The sequence below is a fragment of the Magnolia sinica genome, chromosome 1, assembly GCF_029962835.1.
Source record: "Magnolia sinica isolate HGM2019 chromosome 1, MsV1, whole genome shotgun sequence".
Classification (NCBI taxonomy): Eukaryota; Viridiplantae; Streptophyta; class Magnoliopsida; order Magnoliales; family Magnoliaceae; genus Magnolia; species Magnolia sinica.
The window spans coordinates 113,841,684-113,868,762 of NC_080573.1; the positions used below are offsets into that span (position 1 = coordinate 113,841,684).

General features: G+C 38.6%; 2 protein-coding genes across 3 annotated transcripts; one reads left to right on the forward strand and one right to left on the reverse strand.

Moving 5' to 3' along the window:
• Positions 1-292: 292 nt before the first annotated feature.
• Positions 293-26,303, forward strand: LOC131254710 (protein FAR1-RELATED SEQUENCE 5-like). The gene is made up of 5 exons (XM_058255413.1): positions 293-403; positions 20,641-22,793; positions 22,895-22,973; positions 23,095-23,159; positions 26,031-26,303. Exons 2-4 carry the CDS (start codon positions 20,659-20,661, stop codon positions 23,140-23,142), a joined length of 2,262 nt encoding a protein of 753 aa, XP_058111396.1. The 5' UTR covers positions 293-403; positions 20,641-20,658; the 3' UTR covers positions 23,143-23,159; positions 26,031-26,303.
• Positions 9,545-11,586, reverse strand: LOC131254713 (uncharacterized). Of its 2 annotated transcripts, none has more exons than XM_058255428.1 (3): positions 10,285-10,545; positions 10,015-10,145; positions 9,545-9,892 (listed from the first exon to the last, which is right to left on the reverse strand). In XM_058255428.1, exons 1-3 carry the CDS (start codon positions 10,295-10,297, stop codon positions 9,560-9,562), a joined length of 477 nt encoding a protein of 158 aa, XP_058111411.1. In that variant the 5' UTR covers positions 10,298-10,545; the 3' UTR covers positions 9,545-9,559. The 2 variants fall into 2 exon arrangements, 1 of the variants encoding a protein (XP_058111411.1); XR_009175819.1 differs by having other exon boundaries at positions 9,703-9,892; positions 10,285-11,586.
• Positions 26,304-27,079: the final 776 nt, after the last annotated feature.

Sequence of the window (27,079 nt, forward strand, 5' to 3'; positions counted from 1 at the left end):
AATCTCAGGTGGACCACACTACAGGAAAACAATAATGATCGGATATCCTCTATTAAAATCCTCCTTAGGCTTCGGGTCGGGTTTGGTCGGTTCGGGCCGGATCCTTTCGGTTCGGGTATCCGGGTCGGATCGGTCCGGATCAACCTCTATCCGGACCCGACCCGAAATACGATCGGATATGGGTTGACAGACTCGATCAGGTCGATCTAAGCCGTCGGTTCTGTTCGGAACGGTACTGAGTTGGGTCAGATCCACCGGATCGGGTCCAAAATGCCCACCTCTATAAAGAGTTGCAATCGACTTCGTATTTCGCCGTCTGCTTTTCTCCCTCCCTCCAAATCCCTCCCATTTTGAAAAAAAATACCGCGACGCACTCTCTTTCGATTCGTCTCACCGTGAACAGGTACTCCTCATCTCATTTCTTTCTTCTCTACTCCGACATGCAGCTTTCAGATCATTAGCCCCTTCTTTTCCTCTTATTTACATTCAGCACCACAACACTTACATCCTTACTCCTCAAATTACTATTTCACCCTTCATTTCATCTCTGAAACAGTTGCACGATTCGCGAGAAAAACCCAAATCCACACCCCTCCCTTTTTTCTAGGGTTTCTTTCGATCCAACTACCCTTTTCAGTAATTTTCTTAGGGATTTTTCGGCATGGATTGCCCGTCCTTTGCTTAATCGGGACCTACTGCAATTTTCTGGAGAGAAATTGATATTTGCACCAAACCCTGATTGATTTTCTCATACCCAATTTTCACTTTTTGGGAATTGAAATAGTACACTTTCGTACTGTTTTTCGATTCTCAAAATGAAAACTGGAGGTGAGCAAATCAAGCGGGGCGGGCGTAGAAATAGCATTTTGCTTTCCTTGGAAAGTAGAATTGGTTGTGATGTGTAAATGATTGATCGCTTTTGCAAGCTTGCAATTCGATACGGAGTTCGGCAAAGCTCATGAGATGCCTTATTGCGCAGCCACATGTAGCAATTTGTGCGGCGTTGCTGCCATGCATGAGGCGGGCCCCACAGTGGAGATGGAAATCAGGCCCGTCCACTCATCAGTCGGCGAATGGTTTTTAAAAATAGGGCTATGACCTATCCCCATAACCTGTAACTAGTGTTGCTTTTATATAACAGCAATGCCATCATGAAATGGAAACTTGACTACAAAACATAGACAAACACCTTCTGGAAATAATGGGTATTATTTGGTAGTATAATGCTGTGTGAGAAATTAGGATGGGGATTGCATGGTGACCCCAACACCACGTAGCTACATGGTGTGAAGATTCTGTGGGGCCCACCATGATGTATATATTTTATCCACGCCGTCCATCTGTTTTGCAAACTCATTTTAGTACATGGGCCCAAAATTGAAGCATATCCAAAACTTAAGCGGACCACACCACATGAAACAGTGGGGATAATGGTGTCCACCATTGAAACCTTCCTAGGGGCCACAGTGATATTTATTTGCAGGAAAAGAAAACAACCCAACATTACGACTTAAAAAAGGAAGAAAGGTTAGCGAACTTTGCTGCATTTACAAAAGATGCCCGTTCCAAAACAATGTTCTTCACTTATGACCTCTTCCATAAGAGATCCCTTGTTTTGAAAACACCGACTGTTCTGATCCCTCCAAATAAGCCAAAAATTCGTCACCACAAGGAGTCTCCAAACTGCTTTTCTAGATTTGCCCACTCCATCTCCGTGCCAAGCCCAGAGAAGATTGGCACTACATAGAGAACAAAGACTTGTACTGGATTAGCGCTACATGGATAAGAAATGAAGTGTGGGTGGGGGAATAAATAAAGAAGTAGGAAAAAAATTCTTTGGTTTTCAATAGGAGTACAAACAATAAGCAAGATTGATCCCTTATTTATTGGTAGAGTCCCAACAGAAACCATCTGATTGATGGTAATCCCAGCAATTACTAGTTATTTCACTCGATCTTTTTTCCTTTCTTTCTATTTGTCTCATGTAATTAGAAGAGAAGAAATTTTTTGTCGTTATATGATATGGGATCATGTGGGAGCATTAGTGAATAGGCATGACTAAAGCAAAAAAAAAGAGGAATAGCTAAGAAAAAATTATACAAAGGTGGATAACCCTCCCTCCCTCCTTTTTAATTATATTTCATAAATTTCATTTTGCTTGATTAAATCGAAGTTCGAAAGATTATTATGGGCCATACTTGGCATTCAAGTATCCATTGCAAAGGAAACTTGTCTAAAATTTCCTATGGGGGGGAGGGATTGAGTTATTGATGTGTGATGGAAGACATGGGAATAAAGATATCATTTCAAATTTTTTGCCTAGACAAGATATGTCCTATTTGCAAGGTGGAACATCAGTATCTGGGAAAAACAGAATATTTGATCGAAGAACAGGAGATCCTTTTGAACAACCTGTTATAATAGGAAAGTCCTATACGTTACGACTGAAGAACACTCTTGCATTTCCTCCTCTTTACACCAATAGGCTAGTTGCCTAACTATAAGCAAGGGCTAATTGCTAGCAACTTTCTTCCTTCCTTGATAGCCTCTGATAGCCTCAGCTAGCTTGTAGCGAGCTCTTGCTCTTTTTGAGAAAGATATTTCCTTCCTTATATCTCGTAAATAGCTGGAGCTGGGCATCGGTCTGGATCAGCCCGGATTGACTCCAATTCGACCAGATCCGAAAACTCAATGGCCTTGCCCGAACTCGATCCGATCCGGAACTGAGTCCGGGTTATCTAACTCGGGCCGATCCGATACATGGTTAGCCTAACCCGAACCGAGTCCGACTCGGTCAGGGAGCCTAGTTGGATCGGGTTCGGATCGTAGGAATTTAATCCAACTATTTCATGTAGTGTGGTTCACTGCAGCCTTTAATATATCTCCTTTTTATGCTTAAGGCCTAAAATGATATTTCAAAATGGATGAACGGCTTAGATAAAACATATACATCAAGGTAGGCCCCACATGGCTCTGAAAAAAACTATCTGTTACCATATTCGTGTTTTTACCGAACATATATATTAATGTGCACTGCACAAAAGCATAGTGAGTGGTGACTTTATATATATATATATATATATATATAGTGAGTGGGGACTTGCTGTAATGACCTTAGCAAGTTATGTGGGTCTCATTATGGGGTATGTGTTATATCTAAACCATCCATCCTTTTGGCGAGCTAGTCATAAGGCTTGAGATGAAAAATAAGATAGATCTAACTATTAAGTGGACCACATGAAATATTTAATGGTGAAAATCATTCGTTGCTGCTACTTGTGGTGTGGTCCAGATGATCTTTGGATATTATTCATTTTTTAGATAATACTCTATGATGATCTTTAAAAATACATGAACGGTGTAGATATAATAAATACATCATTGTGGGGCCCATATAACTTTAATCTCCTTTGAACCGTTCGTACAACTTGGAGCTCGAGGAGCGTTAGTCTCGTCCTCACACGGAAACGGATTGGCTACTCCCCCTGCCACGATGCCACCAGCCATTGGTTGTTGGTCGGTGCTCTGTGTGGGCCCCACCATGATGTATGTGTTTCATCCATGCCTTCCATCTATTTTTATAGATCATTTTATGATATGAAAAAAAAATGAGATATATCTCAATCTCAAGTGGATCACATTACAGGAAACAGTGTTGAATAAACGTTGACCATTAAAAACGTTTTGGGGGCCATAAAGTTTTGGATCTAGCTGATATTTATTTTTTCCCTTCATCTGGGTCTTTATGACCTAATCAACAGATTGGATGTCAAATAAACAGTACAGTGGACCTTAGGAGGATTTTAATGATGGATATCCAATTATTACTGTTTTCCTGTGGTGTGGTCCACCTAAGATTTACATACCTATCATTTTTTTTTATGAATCCATAAAATGATCTGTAAAAATGTATGAATAGAATGGATGAAACACATACATCATGGTGGGGCCCACAGAGCACTGACCAGGGGAGCAGCCAATCTGTCCCCTCGCATGGAACTAGCTAGCTAGCTTGAGGCTAGTGCAGTAGCTGGCGTGTGGTACTGACGGACCACGTGGTCCACGTCCGACTTCTGAGAGGATGAGTTTCAGCGGGAACGGATTGGCTACTCCCTGTTCGGTGATTTGTGGCCCCACTGTGATGTATGTATTTCATCGATGCCGTTCATCCATTTTTACAGATCATTTTAAGGCTTGATTCAAAATATTAGAGGAATAAAAATCTCAGGTGGACCACACTACAGGAAAACAATAATGATCGGATATCCTCTATTAAAATCCTCCTTAGGCTTCGGGTCGGGTTTGGTCGGTTCGGGCCGGATCCTTTCGGTTCGGGTATCCGGGTCGGATCGGTCCGGATCAACCTCTATCCGGACCCGACCCGAAATACGATCGGATATGGGTTGACAGACTCGATCAGGTCGATCTAAGCCGTCGGTTCTGTTCGGAACGGTACTGAGTTGGGTCAGATCCACCGGATCGGGTCCAAAATGCCCACCTCTATAAAGAGTTGACATCGACACTGTAACTAGCTGAATGCCTTGCTTATCAGCTTAATCCAAAACGTTTGTGGCCTGTAAGAAGTTTTCAAAGGTAAATGTTCAATCCTTGTTGTTTCCTGTGGTGTGGTCCACTTGAGCTTTGGATATGCCTCAATTTTAGGCTTATGCTCTAATTTGAGTTGGCAAAACGATTAAACGGATGGACGGTGTGGATAAAACACATACATCAGGGTGGGCCCCCCATAGAGTCCTGACACTTTGTAGCTATGTGGAGTTGGGGTCGCCATGCAACCCGCATCCGAGAAAATAGGGGTTGTTTGATGCTTGTAACTTTTAAGTTGTGACTTTCACTTGAAAGCGACTTGCAGGTGTAAGTTATTTGTTTGTTGCTTGTTTGGATACAAGTTCTTAGTCATTTATGGGTAAACGTCTTCTTCTTCTTCTTTTTTTTTTTAAAAAAGTGTTTGGATAGCATTTAAAGTGTTTAGAGGTAAGAAATTGTGTGTTCACTCCAAACACAGCTTGTAGTAAGGAATCACTCCAAAATCTTCAAATCACAAAAGAAAAATCTTGACATAAGACATGCAATTGGGTTGAGCCCATCTAGATGAATCTTTGAGCTGATTTGTAGGCTAAATCAAATTGCTTGTAATGTGGACCACAAAATCGGGCTCATAGATTCAAAATACTTGTAATGTGGAGCAACTACTTAATATAAGCAACAAGCAAATAATAATTATAATAATAGGTCTAAACATACATTTTAATAACCAGGGTCCAAATACAAACCATAAAATACATCCATAAAAATATTTATTGGGGAATCATTTTTTCCAACCATGTATATTTAAGGCTAGCGCCAACTTTAAGGAACACTACGGCTAAATGCAGTCATCTCGTAGGTATTTATTGGCCCTCCACATCATTTCATCATCGATAGTTGCCATATTCTCCAACTCCCACACTTTTTTCGACATGTCAGTTTTAAAGCAGATGTATCATCTATTATTGAATCACAAAGGCGATCCAATTTATGCATCGCACCCACTATAGGAGTCACTTTTTTCTTCTTCATCATTGGCCTTGGAGCCGAGGCTCCTACATTTGGATGCCCACTTACCCGGAGTATTGAGGTTGAGGATGGGTCCCATACGAAAATGCATCATGCATGGGTGTAAATGGTGGATATGCGTCAGATAGATATGGGGATAATGGGATGTCATCCATAGGATGATATGGTCGGATCTCTTCTTCGTTAGTTTCGGCTGGTGTGCATGATGTGTTTCTCGTAGCATAATTGTTTCCTCATATTATCTCAAACTCCTTGAACAGTGAAAATGGCTTATTTTTGGGCTTCAATTTTTTATTTTTTATTTTATTTTTATTTTTAATGACAACGAAGTTTAAAAATGAGATATTCTTCATAACTATTCTATGAAAAAATGTATTAAACACGAGATATTCTTTTTATTAAGCTTAATGGAATCAGCCCAAACTTCTGCATCAGTAGTCACACACAATTTTTTTATTATTAAAAGAATGCTAGTCACACATTTTCGTTCTTCATCCCAACCGAAGCCACTTTTGTTCATTGAAATTGTGATTAAGTTGTAATTTTTCGTCAAAGTCCATAAACAGTTTCTGTAACTCTCAACTGTCACATGTACACAAAATGTCTCTTCCACCGTCGTTTCAACTTCATTCATTGTAGCTTCTCTAAAACAATGGTCTGACTTTTTCCCCAAATGTACTTCATTAACCAGTAGGTTTACCATGCATTCATTCATATATGAAGTCCAATTGATCTGTACCTTTTGGCCGTTGTTGTTTGCTTTTGAATTTTGCGACATGCCTTACAAAATTTCAAATTTGCAAGTAAGATAAGTTATAAAGAAGCAAGATATAAATGGTGCTAGGAATATTACATAAAACACGAAATGCATTTATATGTCAAGTAATAATAAGTTCACACAATACAGTTAGCATTGACATTCTTAAAGAAACATTTTTCGGAGAACAATCAATTGACATTCTATCCAGGTTCAGTGTGCTTACATGGATGTTGCAAGCAATGTTTTAAATATCGATGATATCGGCCAATATATCCCACAATATATCTTGTATCCCACCCATGCGATATCAAACGCACAGGTAGTGCCGATATATCCCACATGTTCGATCCGATGAGGATTTTCAATTTCTGATCCTTTTATTTTTCCAAATTATGTTAAATCTGTGTCAAATGGTTATAAATCCACTGGTTATTCATGTTTTGCATGAAAAATCATAGAGTTGGAACTTTGATTTCAATATCCATTGGTTCTTCATGTTCTCCATTTTTTTTTTCAAAATTTTCCTTCAACTAGTTGTCAATTGTGACTAATTTTGAAGTATTTAGGAGTATTTGATGAAATGATCATCATATACATTCTAATTTTGAAATTTGAGTGTAGGTGGTTAGATTTGGGGAAAATTGGAAAAATTCGAAATTTCCCAAATTACTTGCAATGTTGCACTCCAAACATGAAATGAAGTATGTATGAGGGCCGATCTACTGATTTATTAAGACCTTGTCAAATTTTGAAAAATGAAAATAATTTTTTAAATAAAAATTAATAAAAGAATTATTAAAAAATATATTTTTTGAAATTTCCTTTTAACTAGCTGTCAATTGGGACTAATTTTGAAGTATTTAGGAGTGTTTGATGAAATGATCATTACATAGACTCTAAATGTTATGCATTCAATTTGATTATAGTTGCATTAGTTTAGTTAGACAACGCATAGCTTAGGACCTTACACAAAGGAAACCTATTATGTGTACTTCTTTTTTGAGATGTTATGATTTAAATGTGTGTATTAAGGTCTTTTCTAAAATCCCTGAAGTTTCATTGAAAAATTCAACCAATTTCCCAATGTTTCCCTATGTTTCCCAAAAAGTGCGATAAATTATCCAATACAAATGATGTATCCCATGCGATAACCGATACGTATTTGTATCCCAAGGTTGTGATACATAACGCAATATCGATATTCAAACACTGGTTGTAAGCCCTATTCTAAACGTTTTCCATTTCTGTTTCTCTTCTAGCTCTCACAGATTCATTTTCTATTCCACCTCGTTTTCTCCCTTCCTATTTTAAACTTCCTCCTTGCAACCTTCACCCCTCCACGCAATCTTCATCTTCCTCGTTATTGCTTTCATTGACAATATCTAAATCACGCTTTGGATCACGACTCTCGTTCATAATATGATTATGTAAGATGCAACATGCAAAAACTATCTTGACTTGTGTATTTATTGGATAAGTTAGGGTTGTCTTCAATATAAGAAATCATAGCTTCAACATTTCAAACGCACGTCCTATGGCGTTCCCCAATGACAAATGATGAAAATTAAACAATCCTTTCTTCGTTGTAAGCTCACAACTCTGACTGAATTCTTTTAGATGATACTGAACTCCATGAAAAGGTGCTAAGAAACTAGGCATGTTTGGAAACCAGCATTAACTAAATAGTATTTGCCTACGTGAGCATAGACTACAAGTTATTAAATTGTAATATACATATTAACCAATTAATAGTTTTGTATGGGTTGACTTGAGTTATTACCTTTTGGATAATCAATTTATGATTTTGTGTGAGAGCATTTGCCAATATCCATAAACCCATTGCTGATCCTTCCTTCCCAGAAATAAATCTATTTTGATTACGCCACTTGGCTTGCTCTTTTAAAGTGATTATTTCTGGAATATGCGCCGTTTATAGCTCCAACACAACCCTAAAAGAGGAAACTATAGCTATAGGTTATTTAATTATTTTTTTTTTAAAGGGGAAATAAATTGGAAAATACCTACTAACTTGAAAGTACGAGAAAAACCGTGTACTATTCACTTTTTTGGGAGGCACCCTATTCTCGGGTGGTTATAGAAGTTCACAGTGTAGCCCAATGATTGTGTTAAGTACCATGTTGAAGTAATGACTAATTGTTTCTATGGAATGGTTGCAATGGTGTTGGATAACATGGTTCTTGACATGATGGCTATTTGTATATAGAAACTTTACTAATTCTTTTTCTAAAGACACTCCAAATTGTTTACACTTCTTTTGTATCATGCTTTGTAGGCGAAAGAAAGCCTCTATATGCATTTGAATGCAATTACATCATTTTGATCCTAGTTCATTATTAATTACATCTCCGGCTTGAGTGCCTGCTCACAATGTTGTCAAATAGCATATGCGTTCCTGTGCGATTGCATATGCTTGTGCGCATATGCGATCGCACAATCGCATATGCGGTTGCATATATATATATATTTTTGCATTTTTTCAAAAAAATAAAAAAAATCAGAAAAATCAGAAAAAATTCAAAAAAAAAAATAATCAGAAAAATCAAAACAAATTATTCTATGTCATTGGGACATGAAATACATTTAATTTAAGTAAAAAAAATAAAACCATACTCCATACATGATACATGCATCATACATTTACAATTTAGTAATTTACAAATTACAACATAGTTAACTTTTTAAATGATCTTAACGTTAACAATTAACATTTTAGTTAGTACTAGTAGTTACATACATTTAACAAATAACAATAACAAATATGAAATATGAAATATGAAATATCTATATTCAACATTCAACACTACATGTACATGATAGTGATACAAATACAATACATAATATATCAAGTTATCAATGATTCAATATCAAGTTATCAACAAACAATCGACAACATCGACACACTTAGACTTATGAGACAAGACAACCATTAAACAATATTAAGAAGTTATGTATTTATTATTTATCTAATCATTAATCAATAATCATGATATACATTGATCTAGCATCCATTGTGGCACATCACCACCAAGTCCACCACCACCACCACCACCACCATCATCATCATTTGAGTCATCTCCTTCTTCCACATATACTTCTTTTTCTTCCGTTTCTTCATCATCTGTACGTACTAATACTTCATCAACATTCAATGGTGGATGATCTTCAATTTGATTATTATTATCACCTTCTTCTTCTTCAATCTCCTCAAATCTCATCAACGGGTTGACGGCTACTACTCGCCCCTCGGCTTCCCCCCGTCCTTTGCCTTCGAGTGGTACTACTACCTTCACTAGGTGTCGATTCATATGCGACATCTTCAACTTGTGCCCATATCAGATCCTCTCCAGCAAATACCGGGTCCTCCGTCTCTACAAGCCACTCGTTATCTGCATCCAACTCATCTAAGCAGATGGGGTCAAAGAAGCCGGGCTTTTCTTTCCTACTTTGGAATCGTTCTCGCAATTTTTGATTGTATTGAATGAAAACCAAGTCGTTGAGCTTTTTTTGCTCAAGGCGATTCCTTTTTTTGGTATGAATCTGCAAGAAAGAAAGCGCATTTGGCATTAGCTATTTAGGTAATTAATTTAGCTCAGGCCACTAAAAAATTAAAGTTTACAAAAAAACAAAACAATTACTAAACAGTCTAAACTTTTACTTACCGACTCGAACGTGCTCCAATTGCGCTCGCAACCACTGACAGAACACGTGAGTCCAAGAATCTTCATAGCCAGCTTCTTTAGAGCTGGATCCTTCCTGTTCGGGTCCACTCCATAGGCAGCCCACCAGTCAGCTAAGAAAAACAGTTTTAGTATAGGTTAGAATCGTTAGATCTATTAGAGGCACTTTGTAGAAAAACTTTTTGTAAGAGTTCAGTTTACTGTTGACATGCCTACACTAACATAGTAACATTCATTCATAGAAGTACTTACTGGGTAATTTCATTGTCCGATGTCTTATTACGATATCCCTTGAGAATATCCCTTCACTTTTTGTGTAGAAGTCCAGCAAAGTTGAGATCTTGTCCTATTCTCCTCTATCTGGAATCATTCTTTCCAAGACATCAATAAATCCAACCATATGCATAGTTAGTGCTTCTGCTGGATCAGCAGAAGCGAATAAACAGGATGGGTTAAGGATGTAAGCAGCCGAATACAATGGGGATGACATTTGGCTGTCCCATCTTCTATCTATAACATCTAAAATTGGCCTGTAATCACAGTCTCTATAGTTAAAATGGTTCATGATCTTATTTTTCGCCCTCTCCATCGCATCATATATGTAGCCTATTGCAGGCTTCTCATCCTCGTCCACCAATCGCAACATAGAGACTAAGGGCTTGGATGATTTTAGTGCCTTTACCACCTGAGTCCAAAAACTTTGAGAAAGAATTGTTTGTTGAACCTGTTTCCCGTCAGCCTTCTTTGACCAAGGCTCACTTGTAAAACCGGCCAACACTATAAATCTTCTAAGTTCTGATTTCTTTGCATGTAGCCTTTGTAGTGTTAAAAAGGCTGTAGCGAAACGGGTGACTGCTGGACGTAGCAAGTTACCCTCAATGTGTTTTCTCATTCGACTGAGAAGAATGCCGTGTTTGTACATAAAGACCGTGATTCTTCTAGCCCTTGCAATCACGTTTATAAATAATCTACCTATATCTTCTAACATAAGATCAATACAATGGGTCGCACAGGGGGTCCAAAATAAACGTCGCCTCTTCTCCATAAGAAGACCGACCATTACATACGAGGCTGCGTTATTTGTAATTACTTGTACAACGTAGTCCTCTCCCATTTCTTCAACTACACTATCTAGTAAGTTAAACAAATATTCTCCTGTGTGTGAATGGCCCGACGCATCCACTGACTTCAAGAACATTGTCCTAGCTGGACAATTTACCAAAAAGTTAATGAGAGACTGACCGGATCTATCGGTCCATCCATCGGCCATTATTGAACAACCATATATTTTCCATGATTCCCTATATTCAGCTATGAAGGATTGTGTATATTCAACTTCAGTTTTTAGGCATGTCTCCCTCATTTCATGATATGAAGGAGGTTTAAGCCCAGGTCCAAATTGACCTACAGCCTCAATCATTACCTTGAAGCTTTTCGATTTAACGGCGTTGAAAGCAATGCCGGTTTGGTAAAACCACTTAGCAATATATTGAATTGTGGTTTTCCTATCTTTTTGTTTATACCGGTTCTCTAAAGTTGTTTGAGCCGGCCCTTTCCCTTTACCACTTTGGTCGACCACATTCTCGGGGTGTGGTCTACACCATCTATTTATGGGCCCATGCCCTCGGGCTCTTTTCGATGGTTGTACTTGTGGTTTAGACTGGCCTGTTGAAGTAGGGGGAGTGGGACTAGTTTCATTTAGATTAACTACATTTATATCTTCATATGCATCTTGTTCCATATATTCTTCATGACGTAGGGCACTATCGCATTTCTTTCTTGATTGTTTTTCCATCTACTCCACGATCTCCTTTCGGATTTCTGGAGTAATTTTGTCGCATGCTTTTGCATTTGACCTCGGTAAATGTGCAAGGTGTTGCTTGTGCCTTACAATGCTACTGGAACTCACAAACCCACATAACTCACATACTATGTGAGTATTTTCGGTAGCACTACGGTAGTGCCCATACTTCCAACTCGGGTCATTTGACTTGGGCTTCAAAGAGGAAGATTGGGAAGAAGACATTATGATGGTGGATAGTGGTAGTGTGTGTGTATTATTAGTACTAAAAAGTAACTAGCTAGCTACTAACTAGAAACTAGAAAGTAAACTACAAATAAAAAGAAAAGTAAAGTAAGAGACTAAGAAGTATGAGAAGAAGAACTAAGAAGTAAGAAAGAAGTAGATCTAAGAGACTAAGAGAGTAAGTAAGAGTAAAGACTAAAGAGTAGAGAGAGAGAGAGAGAGAGAGAGAGAGAGAGAGAGAGAGAGAGTTACACACTTACACTTACACACACACTTACACACTTACACTTGTAGAAACTAGAAAGGGAGAAGAAGAGGGAGAGAGAGAGTTGAGTTACACTTATACACTTACACTTGTAGAAAGGGAGAATAAGAGGGAAAAGAAAATGAGAAAAAGAGAGAGAGTTGAGTTACACACTTACACTTGTAGAAAGAGAAAAGGAGAGAGAGAGAGAGAGAGAGAGAGAGAGAGAGAGAGAGAGAGATTTACACACAAATAAAAGTAAAATTACAAATGTAACAACTAACAAATCTAAAAGAGGTTCCCAACTTCAAATCTTGTTGTAACTTGTAGTCTTGTACTTGTAATCTTGAAATCTTGTTGTAACTTGTTGTAAGTTGTAACTTGTACTTGTAAGATGTAACTTGTAGTCTTGTAATGTAAGTTGTAACTTGTCACTTGTAAGTTGTAACAACTAACAATTAACAAAGTATGTAACAACTAACAATTAACAAAGTATGTAACAACTAACAAATCAATTAACAAACAATATATATATATATATATATATATAAAATGATAGAAAGAAGTTGTTAGAAACTTAGAATTAGAAACTTAGAACTTAGAAAACTTAGTGGATGGAGATTGGAGAGGATTAGAGGAGTGAGGAGTCTCTTGACTCTTGATATTGAATCTTGAATCTTGAATATGGATGGTATGAATGATGTATCATGTATCATGTATCTTGGATTCTTGAATCTTGATTCTTGTTGTACCCTCTTGATTCTTGAAAGTTGAAAGAAAAGAAATATGGAAATGGAATATGGATGGAGAGGAGTGGATGGAACGTAGAATGTAGATTGTAAAATGTAAAGTGCTTAGTAAGAGAGGATGTAGTAAGAGAAATAGAGAATAGAGAGAGAGTTTGAGCTTTTTTTGTAAGTAGGAATGCTTAGAATGCATATATATATATATATATATATATATATATATATATATATATATATATATATATATATAATATAGAGTAAAAATCCGGATTAAAAAAAAAAAAAGGTTAGAAATCTGACCGTTGGCCAGTATGCGATCGCATATGTGGCACATGTGGCATATGCGATCGCATATGTGCAGGGATCGCATATGCCACCGCCGCATATGTGATCGGGCCAAATATATGCGCATATGCGATCGCACATGACAACAGTGCCTGCCCAATTTTGTAGATGTTGTGGTTCTTCACTAATGCGCCAGTTGAGGCTACTGTAGCTAGTGTTTCAAATAGTGTCTGTAGCTTAGTGTAGCTATAACGCTGAGTAGCGCATAACACATTTTGTACGCCACAAGGGTCGTAGCGCATGCTACAAGTGTATGTAGAGATACGCTACAAGCTACATAGCATGTAGTGTATGTAGAGCGCGCGCGCGCGCACACACACACATATATGTTTTAAAAATACATTTTCTTAAACTGTAACTTCTAGTTTCTATGTAAAATGATGGTGACTATTCTTCCACATGTGGCAATGATGTTGAGCTATCCAAACCATCAAAATAGTGGGAGATGGAGAATTTTATACTTATAACCATATCGGATGATCGTAACCATCTAATAATGGGCCTCCACGTGTATAATTGTGGACTTATGCCATATCATTTAATAGAACTCATTCTTTAACAAAACTTAAAAGAAGGGGCTTTCGAGGAGGGTTTTCAAAACCCTAGTCAACACAAGCACCCCTATGCCTAAATCCCTTTCTTCGATTCTCTTGATCCACGAAGCCCCATTGAAGGGAAGATTTTGGCTGATCAGTCGACCTTGCAAGAAGGTCCATTTGCTATATTTTCAACATCATTAGAGCTCAGACGAAGGAGAAAATCAAATTTTCCCCTTTACCCATCCGTGTGGCTATGAAGCTCAAAAATCCGGTTTTTCTTATTAATTAAATCTCTTCTCAAGCTTGATAGATGGAGGATAGGGGTTGTTATCCAATATTTTATTTTTAAATTTTTTTAATTTTTTTGTTTCCTTCTCGTTCTTCGTATTCCTCATCTTTCTTTCCTTTTTTTAATTTTTAATTTTTAATTTTTTTAAAATTTAGATGCCTGCTTTGGTGTGTGTACGGCATGTTACTAAGCAATGTCGTAGGATAGGGGTTACTACATAATTTTTTTTTTAAATGTTTTAAGTGGTATGCTGTGGTGTGTGTATGGCATGCATGCAACTCATGCTTCTTCGAAGGTGTTTGGGTGGCTGTGCATTGTTTTCTATGGCGCGACCCCACATGGGGCCCACCACGGTGTGTGTACGGTATGGATTTAACCTGTCTAATCCATCATGCGGGCCACCACTCCACAATGGTGGGTTTTAAGTGTTGCCATGTGGTTGGTGAGGAGTCTCGAACATGAGACTGTCTGCTCTGATAACACTTTGATGCAAGACAATTAACCACTTGCTCTAAAAGCTCAAACTGATAGAGCATGACGAATTAATCCCTTTATCTCATAGCCCAGGCCCCACATCGCATGGGTTAGGACCTCTACCGAACCCCCCTTGTGGGCCCCACATCACATGGGTATCGCCTCACACGACCCACCCGCCTCACACAAGCCACCCGCCTCTCACGGGCCGCCCACCCCTACTGTGCCCCTGCATCCCACGGGTCACCGCACTCGAACCCGGTGTGAGAATGCCCCTGCATTACATTGTTTCTATAGTTAAATACTTAAATGTTATTTTTTGATTTTTTCTTACCATTCATCATATTTTTCCGATTATAAAATAAAAAAAATAGAAGTATCATGTAGCTTACGTTACACACTATGTGGCTTACGCTACACTATAGAGCACTGAACAATACCAAACACGCTACACGCTATTTAAAATATTGGTTGTAGCTATGACATTAAAGTTAATCTGATTCCGAAATATCTGAGCCCGAAATCTCCTGTTTGACATGTTAACCTGACATTGAACAACTAGTAATTTGATCATCTAACAATTGGACAAATAAAGTGATATTTGAATTGTGTGATGGTTTGTATGCGGCACACTATACTTAGTTGATGATTAAAAGGCATTCTATGAATGGATAGTCAAATTTCAACAAACAAGCACCTAGTGATAATAGATTAATAGTATCGAATGGTCCTATTTTAACAAACAAGTGACCAAGGTCTCTCTCTTTAAAAAAAGGATAAGAGACTAACCTATTTGCACGAAAAGGTGCCAATGGCTAATCTAGTGTCAAGTGCATCCGGTGTTCAAAGTATCGGTATTGCTACAAGTTTCGCTGGTTGGGGATACAGAAACAATATCGATATTGTTGATAACCAAAATTGTTGGAAAACATGGGGAAATGGTAGAATTTTCAGGGAAACTTCAGGAGATGCTAAAATACACATATTTGCATATTTAGAAATAAAAAATTTGCAAAAAGAATGTATACACAATAAGTTTCCATTTAATGGGGGCTTAATAGCATGTGTCATCATAAGAAACGGTCTAATCATCCCATTGATCTCATATAACCATCCAATCATCCATCGATATTGCAAAATATCAGCAACTCGCAATATTTTGCCGAGAAATCATCAACAAATGGAAAGAAAATGAAAGATTGTGGCCTTGATATTGAGCATGTTGTGATAACAATAATATTGAGATATTATCAATATTAGCAACGACAAATTGAAAACTACATACAATAACGTGCTCATAAAAAAAATTTGAAATAGATTTTTTTTTTTTAATAAACAAACTTTCTATGATATCTCTCCATTGGTGATATTATTGAAATATCGCCGATACACTTGTGATACAATCGTCATTACACAGTCAAAAATATTGGCGATAAATTGGCGATATCTATACATTGGCAATACAAGTGACGCCTGGAATTTACACAATCGAAAATATTGGCGATATCGATATGTTGGCGATACATTGCTGATGTTTGGAATTTCTAAAACTACCGATTTTATCGGTATCGCTACCAGTGTTATCGGTATCGCCAAGCTAGAGATAACAATAATATCAGAGATAATTCAAACAATGCATCCAATCCATCTATCATGTGCATCCATCCCATCTTCTTCCTGGCCTCGAAAAATCAGGCCGATCTTAATCTTTCAGTCAGGCCACACCATTGAAATGTACACTAGAGATTAATCAGTCAGGCCCATGGATAAGAGATTAAGAATATCCAATGGTCCTATTTTAGAAACAAGTGCAACTTGATCAATTAATCTGTAGGTTGTTTAGGACCTTAGGAGGGCATTATATCACATATAATGGACCGATTGAATGTCTTGCGCACATCTCGATGGGCCCTAAATTTCTATGTGTGTATCAACTATTGTGCGCTGCCTGAGTATTGAAACAAGGAGAACAACTTTGATACATTGGCAGAGTGTGATGTTTTTTTTTTTTTGAAGGATGCAATTAAAAGAGAAACAAAACAGAACACAGAGGCCCAAGATGGGCAAAAACAAAAAAAAAAAAACAACAAAGAAAGCAAAAACTTAAAAACTAAGCAACAAGAAAGGAAGAAAAGAAATAGAACTATACAACTTGAGACAGGAGGCTACGGGCTAGAGCCCATAGGAAGTAGCTACACCAGGAGAGAGGAGAGTAGCATCGAGATCCACTCAAGTCTCCAGGGAGGTTCAAGAATGGTCTTCTTATCTCTCTCTTGAATATCAAAAGATTGAATGGTAGAAATGGAGTTAGTAGTAGTAGCATCGAGATCCACTTGGAGTCTCCATTCTCCATTTTATCATGTTCGGTTTGAGCAATTTTCGTTTATGACTTAGGATGAATCTTGAGCTGCCTGAGACCTGAAAGGAATTCCACCAAGAGGAGATAAGTTTAGAGAAACCGTTGGAATGGAACTAAGATGTTTTGAATCTAAATGGCTTTGGTCCCCAGCTCTCTCTCCACAGATTGTAGGAGAATGGGGCAATGATAAAAAATAGGACGAGGAAGGCCATGCTGGGGGACTAGGAAAGTACTCTGGCCATTCCAGGGAAACTAAAAATCTATCATGGCGGGATTGGATGGGAGGGGCGGAGTGTGATGATGATACGCAGACGCTAATAAATTACTTAGATATTGTACACGCGGCATACAAGTAGCCAAATTAATATATCCAAATTATGGTAAGTGTAGATGTATCATGAAATGAAAATGAAGCTTACTTGATTATCTCATTATTGGATTGGTGGAAATTTATTGGACAATTAAACGTGAATAATTCCAATGGTCCTATTTCCACAAACAAGTGTCCATGAAACAAAGGTTAGGATTGTTTGATCTTGGCCCTATGATTTGGCAACAATGGGCTGCACAATTTTGTCGGTTTTATTTATGATAATAAATGCCACAGGTGCAATTTCTAAGTGTCTAAGTATCAAGCATCGTACGTAGCCTGAGTATCACATAACTCCGTAAAGAGTTATGTGTGTCATATGGGTGAGACCTTATGATCCAAAGCTCTATGGTGTCCTCTGTGATGTCCATGTGAACTCCGCTTCGTCCATCAATTTTGCTAGCTCATGTTAGGATGGGAGACCAAAAATGAGGCAAATCCAAGCCACGAGTGGGCCACACTATTTTAAACAATGGTGAGGTAAGCGCCCACCATTGAAACTCTCCCGGGCCATGACCTTTTTATTTCCTATACAAAATGTCCATAGGGTGATTCTCACCATGATGAAGAGCAAATGTCCATAGGGTGATTCTCACCATGATGAAGAGCAAATGCAAATATCAGCCTACTTCAAGGGGCCGTTTGGCATCGATACTAATCAGAGCTTATTTGGTTTATTGCTAAAAAAATAAGTCTTATTTTGATTTTAGATTGTTTGGTAAAGCTCTAATTTTACCACTTATTTATTTATTTTTAAAGAAACTAGCAAAAAAGCTCTTAAACGGTAAGTAAAGGAGAGTACTTTTTACAAAAAAAATTTAAAAGTTTAAGTTCTTATTTGGCTTGAGCGGGTGGGGTTTTAGGGCTTTTAAAGCTTTCAAAAATTTCAAAACCACCCCATTTTTATCCGCTTTGCAATCTCTCTCCCTCTCTCGTGGCTTCTCCTCTCTCTCCCGCCATCACTCCCATTGCATTGTCCCTCCCACCTGCACTTTTGGTGCAAAGTGCGGTTCGTCTTCCCCTTCTCACTATCTCATATGATGTCATTGTTCTCTCTCTCTCTCTCTCTCTCTCTCTCTCTCTCTCTCTCTGTGCTTCAAGCTTGTTGCTGCCATGGCCGTCAGTCGGCCGCCATGGGTGGGGGTGATGGTTTTTTTTTTTTTTGCAAACCCTAATAGAGAAGAAGAGGAGGGGTCAGGCCTAGGTGTTGGGTCGTGTATGGCCCACCTGAGTTTATTGTATATCCTACAGAGGATCGGGCCATGACCAAAAGCCTGTCAAATTATACAATCCTAGCCACCGATCTCGGGATCCTTTTCCAATTGAACGTGGTCCGTTGCTTTCCTCTTTTGAACTGTCAATTGTAGGCCACAACTCCTATCAAGGCTTCTTTTAGGTTTTTGTCCATCTATGATGTGATGCATCATACCAATGTTCGGGATTATGAGACAATGGGCCCACCCAATCATATTGAAAATGTAAGCGCCCTATGCTATCCATGCTCAATATCCTCTCTACAAGTAACAAATCTTATGGGTTTATAACTTGCAAGAACACAATGAGAATTAGCAGCACATAGATGATTCCTTCAAATGGAAAGAAGCATGAGCAAAGCATAGATATGCTGGCAGAGCATGACCATCAATACACATGCGCATAGTCACTGTACCTGTGGCATACATGTTTTCCAATCCCCGATAATGCAAATCATCAAACCCATTGCTGATGGTTCATAACCCAAGGATTAATACTATAAGGATGGTCCCACTTGTCTGATTGGTAACATCAAATAGGGGACAATTGAACTGAAAAAAAGTCAACAGTCCAAATTCAACAAACACATGGCCATAAAGGATGGCTAGATTACCAGGTGTGATTCATTTAGGAGTTGCGAAGCTGAACATTGCAGATTTCGGCATTTTTGAAATAAGGGACATGTACTGCCCTAGTGTCTCGATTCTACGCTGGCATGGCCCATGGTTCATTGATCAAGACCATTGATCTAGTGGGGCAATGCCCAGATTTCTTAAAACATGAAGAATAATAGCCATCCATTCTTTGCCCTTTGGGGCACAATCCATCCATGGTGAGATCCACCAAAACAATGGTCTGGATAGCTTTTATAATGGAGTTATTGTAATTTTTAAAAATGATATTGACTACCCATAAAAAAAGTTCTAATTTGAACGTTTTACCAAACATGCTTATTTCAAAAATAAGAGCTTTTTTTGGTTATGAAAAAGTGATTTTACCAATCAAGCTTATTGTAAAACAAGAGCTAGAACAAAAAGAGCTTATTAGAGTATCTCTTATTGGATTAGATAAGAGATGCCAAATGGGCCGCAAAACTTTTGCATGCCCCAATAGGGTTTCAATGGTGACCGTTAAATCCCTACTGTTTCTTGTGGTGTGGCCCATTTGAGTATTGGATCGACGTCATTTTTAGGCATACATCCTAAACTCATCTAGTAGAACTGATAGATGGAGTGGATGTCAGATGGGCATCGCAGCAGGCCCCACACTGCTTTGTGTTTTCAGGAGCTCAGTCCATCAGGGCCCTACACCTGTCTTGTGCAGCCTTTATTTTCTTCAAAACCCTCTCTCGCGCAGCCCTTTGAGGAAAAAAAAAAAAAACATAGTAAAAAAAATCAGATCTATTCAGAGAGAGTCAAACGGTCTCTCAAGCAGCACTCTGAGAAAAAAAAAAGGGTAAAAAAATCAGATCTACTCGCCGGGTGGGGGGGGGGGGGGGGGGGAATGCCCACCTGATGAGCTTAGGACTGTGTGCAGTCGTGTAGAGGTGTGTGAAGGAGGGAGGGAGGGAGAAGGCCCACCTGATGAGCTTAGGACTGTGCGCAGTTGTATAGAGGTGTGTGAGGGAGGGAGAAGGCCCGCCTGAGGGGCTTAGGACTGTGCGCAGTCATATAGAGGTGTGTGAGGGCATAAGTGGAACTTGCATGCTGTTGGCATGTATGTTGCTATGCACAATGATTTTTTATTTTTATTTTTGGTTTTTCTTTTGGTTGTATTATATATGAATGGAGGCTGAGTTCCCTATTTGTTATGAATACATCTACAAACAAAGTTCCAAACAGAGAAGTTCCCTATTTGGAACGAATAGGAAACTCGGCCTAATATGAATATGTTTGTTAATGATAGCCTTGTCCCATGCATTGGATTTTTGCTATATTCCAACCCCAGTTTGAATGTTTGTAGGTGCTACTAAACTGCAACATGGAACGCAATACAAGACGAAGAAATGCATTGAAAGAATCTCGTACAGGGTTAGGAAAGAGTCCCGTAGAATGCCGCGTGACGGTGGATGTCAACGCTCCTGTGCGTGAGGCCGATGACCTGGTAGAAAATCTTCCGGTAACAGTGGCACCCGAGCCCATAGAGCCAACAGAACCATACGAGGGTATGGAACTTGATTCCGAGGAGGCCGTGAAGACATTCTATTATGGATATGCTATGCGGGTTGGTTTTGGTGTCCGTGCAAATTTGAGGCGCCGCTCGATGCGGGATGGGACAACTATTGGTCTGCAGTTTGTTTGTTCCAAAGAGGGTTTCCGTCGGAAGAAGCACACAAGCAAGCGGGCACATACAAGGAAAGGCTGCAAGGCAATGATTAAGGCCAAGAAGATAGAATCAGGGAAATGGGTTGTCATAAAATTTGTGAAGGAGCATAACCATGAGTTGGAGGCCCCAAGAAAAGTTCCTCTCCTTCGATCACGTAAGCGCATATCTAATGCTGTGAAAAACCCGAACTACGTTCCTAGTCTACGAAGGAGGACCCTTGGAAGAGATGGTCAATATCTTCTGGACTATTTCAAGCGTACACAAGCGAAGAATCCTTCCTTTTTTTATGCTGTGCAACTTGATGATGAATACCGTATGACCAATTTCTTTTGGGTTGATGCCAGGTCGAGGATGTCTTACAATCATTTTGGCGATGTGGTTACATTCGATACTACATATAGGACAAATCGATATGGGATGCCATTTGCTCCATTCATCGGGGTGAACCATCATAAACAACCAGTCCTATTTGGTTGTGCTTTAATACTGGATGAAAGTGAAGAATCACTTGTTTGGTTATTTAATACCTGGCTTGAAGCAATGTCAGGACGGCATCCTGTTGCACTTGTTACCGACCAAGATCCAGTCATAGGATCAGCTATTGCAAAGGTATTTCCAAGAACCATTCACCGCTTCTGCAAGTGGCACATCTTAAGAGAATTCAAGGAGCGGCTAGGTCATGTAGATGATAAGCATAAAGATTTCACTGTGGATTTCTTCAAATGCATCAGCCTAAGTGAGTTAACTGATGAGTTTGAACAATGTTGGTGGTCACTTGTTGATAAATATGAACTTAAGGAGAATGAATGGCTTCAGTCGTTGAACAGAAACCGCGAACAGTGGGTCCAAGTGTACTTACAGGACACGTCAATTTCAAATATGTCTAGTAACCTACAAATTGGAAGTATAAACTCATATTTCGATGGGTACGTTAGTCCACATACCTCCTTGCAAGAATTTATTACTCAGTATGAGAAAGCTATAGAGAGTCGGTATGCAAAGGAACTTGAAGAGGATCTTAAAATAAGTGACATTAAACCTATGAAGACAGGATTGCCTATGGAAACCCAAGCAGCAGAAATTTATACAAGAGCACTGTTCTTGGAATTTCAAGAGCAATTGTTCCAAAGTCTTCGTCATATTGCAGAACTTATTAAGGAAGAGGGGCCAATTAGCTCATATAGGGTGGTGGAATTTGGGGTTGGGAAGACTGCCTACACTGTTACTTTCAATGTTTTGGAAGTAAGAGCAAATTGCAGTTGTCAGATGTTCGAGTATTCAGGCATTCTTTGCAGGCATATATTGAGAGTCTTTTCTATTAAAAATGTCATGTTGCTCCCACCTCATTTCATTGTGAAGCGGTGGACAAGAAATGCCATGAGTAGAGTTGCATCTGATGAAGACGAGATTGAGATGCAAGGTGGTTGTCAAGAATCTCGGACCTTGCGATATGATGATATTTGCCGTCAAGCCTTTAAATATGGAGCTGAAGGGGCAACAACTAAAAATATATACACTGTGGCAATGCGTGCCCTACGCAAGGCCTTTGAAGACGTTGTTGCTGCCAAAAAGGATGATTGGGCAGTCCAACAGCCTAGCAATCTAGTCAGTGCTAACGTTCACGAAGATCCTATTTGTGAAGGGAATGTTAATATGACGAATGGCATAAATCTGCATGATCCCCGACGTAGGATAGCAAGGGGGCATCCTCCTCCCAGGAGCATTCTCGAGAATCAGCGGTTGCATGGTGGACTTGGTGGGGACCAACTTGGATTCCCTGACAGAATTTTGTGAGTAAACTATTTGTTTTCCTTTGTCTATTAGCAGTAAACACTAGAAAAATCATTGATACAAATATATAATCTGATGTTGGGATGGTTTTCTAAACTAGGGGTGTTGCCACAAATACTTCCCTTGATATGTACGAACCTACTGGTCTCTTTTCTCTTGACCCTGACAGTTACGCACAGGTATTTGCAATCCAAAAAATCTCTGTATATATAGCTTTCAACACTGCTAATTATTGCCCAGTTAAGCATGTTCAGTTGAAAAATAATCACTTATTATTTATTTATTTATTTTCAATTGCAGGTTGCCCATGGAACTAGCTACCGAGATAGAGATACCTACCCACATTGATCATGCCACACAATCAGGTAATGCCCGTCTGAAAATTGTGTTCACTGTAGAACTTGGGAAATCCTTCAATGTTGCAATGGTGTTAACGTTTTGAGAGGTAGCTAGTAATTGACCCTCTCTTCCACGATGTGAATTTATAAGGAAAATATTCGTCTGCAGTTATGGGATTTCTATGATGAAATTAATTATGGTATATATTGTTGTTCTGGAAAAATATAACCCAATCTGTGGTGGCTTATGAATTTCTACGGAAAAGATTTTGGAGCCTTTGGCTTGAAAGATGTGTATTTTGATACAATTGAAGTTGCCTTCTTTTGATAGGCAGTTTTTATTCTTTATTTATTTTTATTTTTTTTAAAGAGTTATCTTGCATTGTGTTTTGTTTCGATTAGAGTTGAATTGTTCACTTCGCAGTTTACTCCATTAGTCCTTTTGTTTCCAGCATGCATATTGCGTATATATGGCCACTGGCTACAGTCGCCCTAAAGTCTGATTTTCTATGAAGAAGGCCTTCTAATTAGCAGGCTTCAGGACATAAATGGTGCTTATGGACAAGAGGAATTATATCATTCTTGTGCTGAGGACATGTATCGTACCTTAGGCTGAGTTTGCACAAGTGGGATCCAGGATCCAAGATCATTGATTTGATGGCCCTCATAGTGGATCGACCATGCTCCAAAAATCTCTCCAATTGCAGGATCCTGGATTTCTAATTTGACATTTCTGTTTAATGCAGATTGTTGCAGCTTCTCTCTCTCTCTCTCTCTCTCTCTCTCTCTCTCTCTCTCTCTCTCTCTCTTCAGGTCACCTGTCAAAGAGTGGTGTGTAATTTGTGGAGATTTTGGGACTTGGTCCATAATGCAAACCCCGAAGAAGCAAATAGATCAAAGAAAAGAAGAAAGAGATTGTGGGAAAGAACCCAACAATCCTCTAGCCGGATGCTAGAGACCGCGAATGCAAGACTGTGAGCAAGCTCAACAGTCCTCTAGTCTTGAACTAGAGATCACTTCCCCCTCTTCCACAACTACCATAGAGAATTACGAGAATTACTCAAAAAATATCAATCAACTTGTCTTATTACATAGGCCATAGGCCATAGGCCTTATTTATAATCAGTCCCTACAATCTGCAATAAAAGCTATGGAATCTAACATAGAATTCCTAGCTAGCCAGGATCGGAGAAAATATGAAACCATCTAAATAAAGAAGCATTGTAATTAAGAAGGCACTAAATAAGAAAGTCCTCAAGTAAGAAAGATCTAAAATTACTTCTTGCCTAATATAAAGAAATGAAAGAAAAAAGAAATTTCCTAATGTAGAGATTTGAAAGAAAAGGAAAGTAGTGATGAGCTAAAAAGGGAAAGTGGTGCTTTTCTTGTACACATGTGCGGAGTGTGCATGTGTGGGATGTGGGGTGATTGCATCAATCCATCTGTGGTTTGACCTGTCAATGGATGCTCTGTTTCACAAAGCTATGAGCTTCGCTTATATAGAGAGAGATCAAGGATACTATATATGCCCTTGTCTTAAGGATCATATAATTGCTCAGTGGAAATGTGATACTTGAACAGGAAAATAATCTGTGCTCTTGCATTGTAAGCCCATGCTAAAAATTGCATCTGATTCGTTTATTAAAACAAAGCATTTAGATGGTCTCTGCCTTGTCCAGTTCTAAAGGCCCAGTGGAACAGGAATGCTAATGTCCGGTGAACATTCAGTTGTACAACTTTTGCCTATCTTCCATTTAAAAGCCATTTGCAAATTGCTGGGAGAAAAGATAAGAGAAGTAATGATGATATGCATGCTAAAAGTTGCACCACGAAATTGTTTTTAATGCTTTACGTACTCGAAATCCAATTATTGCATGATGCTCATATCAATTCCGTTTTTCAAACAAAAAAGCCACACATGCCCATTGTCAAAAACTAGGGGAAAGTTCAACCCCAGGCTGAGAACTACTCAATTGCCTCTCTGCAACAATGTAAAATGAAATTGAACCCTGAAGTATCCACGCTGCCCATCCGGCAGCAGGACCCGCCCTCCTCTAAGTCTGATGGATGGCTGGCCAAGAATTCTTCAAATGCTCACAACTAAGTTTGAGGAAATTCGATACATCCCTATGGTTGCTTGTTTGTATGCACTTCTCTTAAGTCTTAGCATCTGTATTTCTCAGGAAATGGTTTGGTGATTTGTTGCGAATATACATATGGCATCAGCTTCTGAGGTTCATGATCATCTTTGGAGTTGGAGGCTTGCTCATATCCAGCAACTCTACCAGACATGCAGCAGGTGTTTAGGAGAATCAGAGCCGTTGTTCTGGTGGGCCACCATGTAAAAAGGCCATACCAAAAAAATCATGGTGATTTGAAATGCGAGCCATGTGATCAGTGCAATTTTCTCCCATCTGAGCATTGCTCTTCTTCCCCCACAGTTTATTTCCAGACCACTAATGTGATGGCTAAGAATAGCCTCAATTGTGTGATTGAGTATGAGTCGACTCACTTGTGTGATGTTGGAGACAAGCAAGCCCTCCATCTCCAAAGAGGTCATGAGCTTCACCAGCGAACAATCAGGTTTTGAGGTTCTTATTTTAGCTATCATTGTTCTATCAATTGAGGAGTTCTTTTTTTTTTTTTTTTTTTGCTTTTAACACATTAGATTTGCTAAAGTTTCTTTCATAATGTATGAAAAGTTATTAGATTTACCTTTCAAGAAAATAAAAAATAAAAAAATGCTGTAGTCTCTTGGCTTGGGTCTGAAAATTTATTTAGGAATTATTGTATTTATGTTGTTTTTAGTAAATACTTTCTGAATCCTTCTCTTTTGGTTTAAAATTGAGAAATATTCTCTCATATTGCATTTGGTTGTTCCTGTTTGTGGGATTGCAGATTGCAGTGTAATGATGATCCTGACCTTTGTGTAGCCTGCCGTTTTGAGAGCATATTATCTTATGCTTATCTCCCAGAATTGCTAGAAAAATCGTCTTGCTGGTATTATTTGTATTGAGATGGCAGCAGAAGTCATTCATGATGCAAGAGTTGTCGCTATTTGTTTGAAATTGGTCTATTCCCATGGACAGGTTCTATTTAAGATGTAACAGTATCTTTTCAGACTAATATGGAAAGGGATTTTAATGCACAGTTCTGCTGAATTTAGTTTTATCTTCGGTGTACTGATTTCTTAAATTTTCTGTTTTTTATGAGGGATCATGTTCTCTGACATTGTATAGGTGTTGGAATTGGTTGATGTCTGTTAATATCAATGCAAGAGTCTGTTCCACCAAACATATAAGCATTAATTTTTCTTTCTTTCTTTCTTTCTTTTTTCATGCTAAATCCAGCATGTGCTCTGGTATTTTGCAATATCAGATTGGGATTGATTCTTCATCAAAAAAAAATAAAAAAATAAAAAAATAAAATAGATCGAGATCGTTTCTCACACATGGGCTTCAAAAATAATGTGAGGTGAGTAAAAATAGTGTTGTGATGTGAGTTAAAAATTGGAAATAGATGTATTCCTATGCCTGCCCCCTTAGCATAGGAGTCTTGGAATCTTCGAATTTTCTATTCATCACCACCATCATAGACTTGTCCCAGCTATTTGGGGTTGGCTTAACAAATTCTATTTCACCAAAAGTTGTAATATTCTGTCAGTAGAAAGCTCTTCATATCCTTTCTCACCAGTCACTGCCTTTATCCAAGTCCTTCCATGTTTTCCACTCATACTCCATTCAGGCCCTTCAACCCTCATCAAAATTTCTTCCTTTTGTAGGGCCGTCTTTGGTTTTCTTAGCACATGGTCAAACTATCTCAATCAGCTCCCCAACATTTTATCTCCAATGGGGACTTACTCTCAAGTTACTTTGAATGACCTCCTTGTTTGGCATCTCCGCTCTAATCTAATAAGAGCTTTTCAAATAAGAACTAATCTAATAAGC

Bases quoted from the DNA above. Each gene is read 5' to 3' on its own strand.
- LOC131254713 (XM_058255428.1), bottom strand. The intron at 9,893-10,014 runs GTAAGTAAAAGT...TCTTTCTTGCAG, and splicing joins ATTGGAGCACGTTCGAGTCG to ATTCATACCAAAAAAAGGAA.
- LOC131254710 (XM_058255413.1), top strand. From the start codon at position 20,659: ATGGAACGCAATACAAGACGAAGAAATGCATTGAAAGAATCTCGTACA. The intron at 22,794-22,894 runs GTGAGTAAACTA...TTTCTAAACTAG, and splicing joins GGATTCCCTGACAGAATTTT to GGGTGTTGCCACAAATACTT. The intron at 22,974-23,094 runs GTATTTGCAATC...TTTCAATTGCAG, and splicing joins ACCCTGACAGTTACGCACAG to GTTGCCCATGGAACTAGCTA.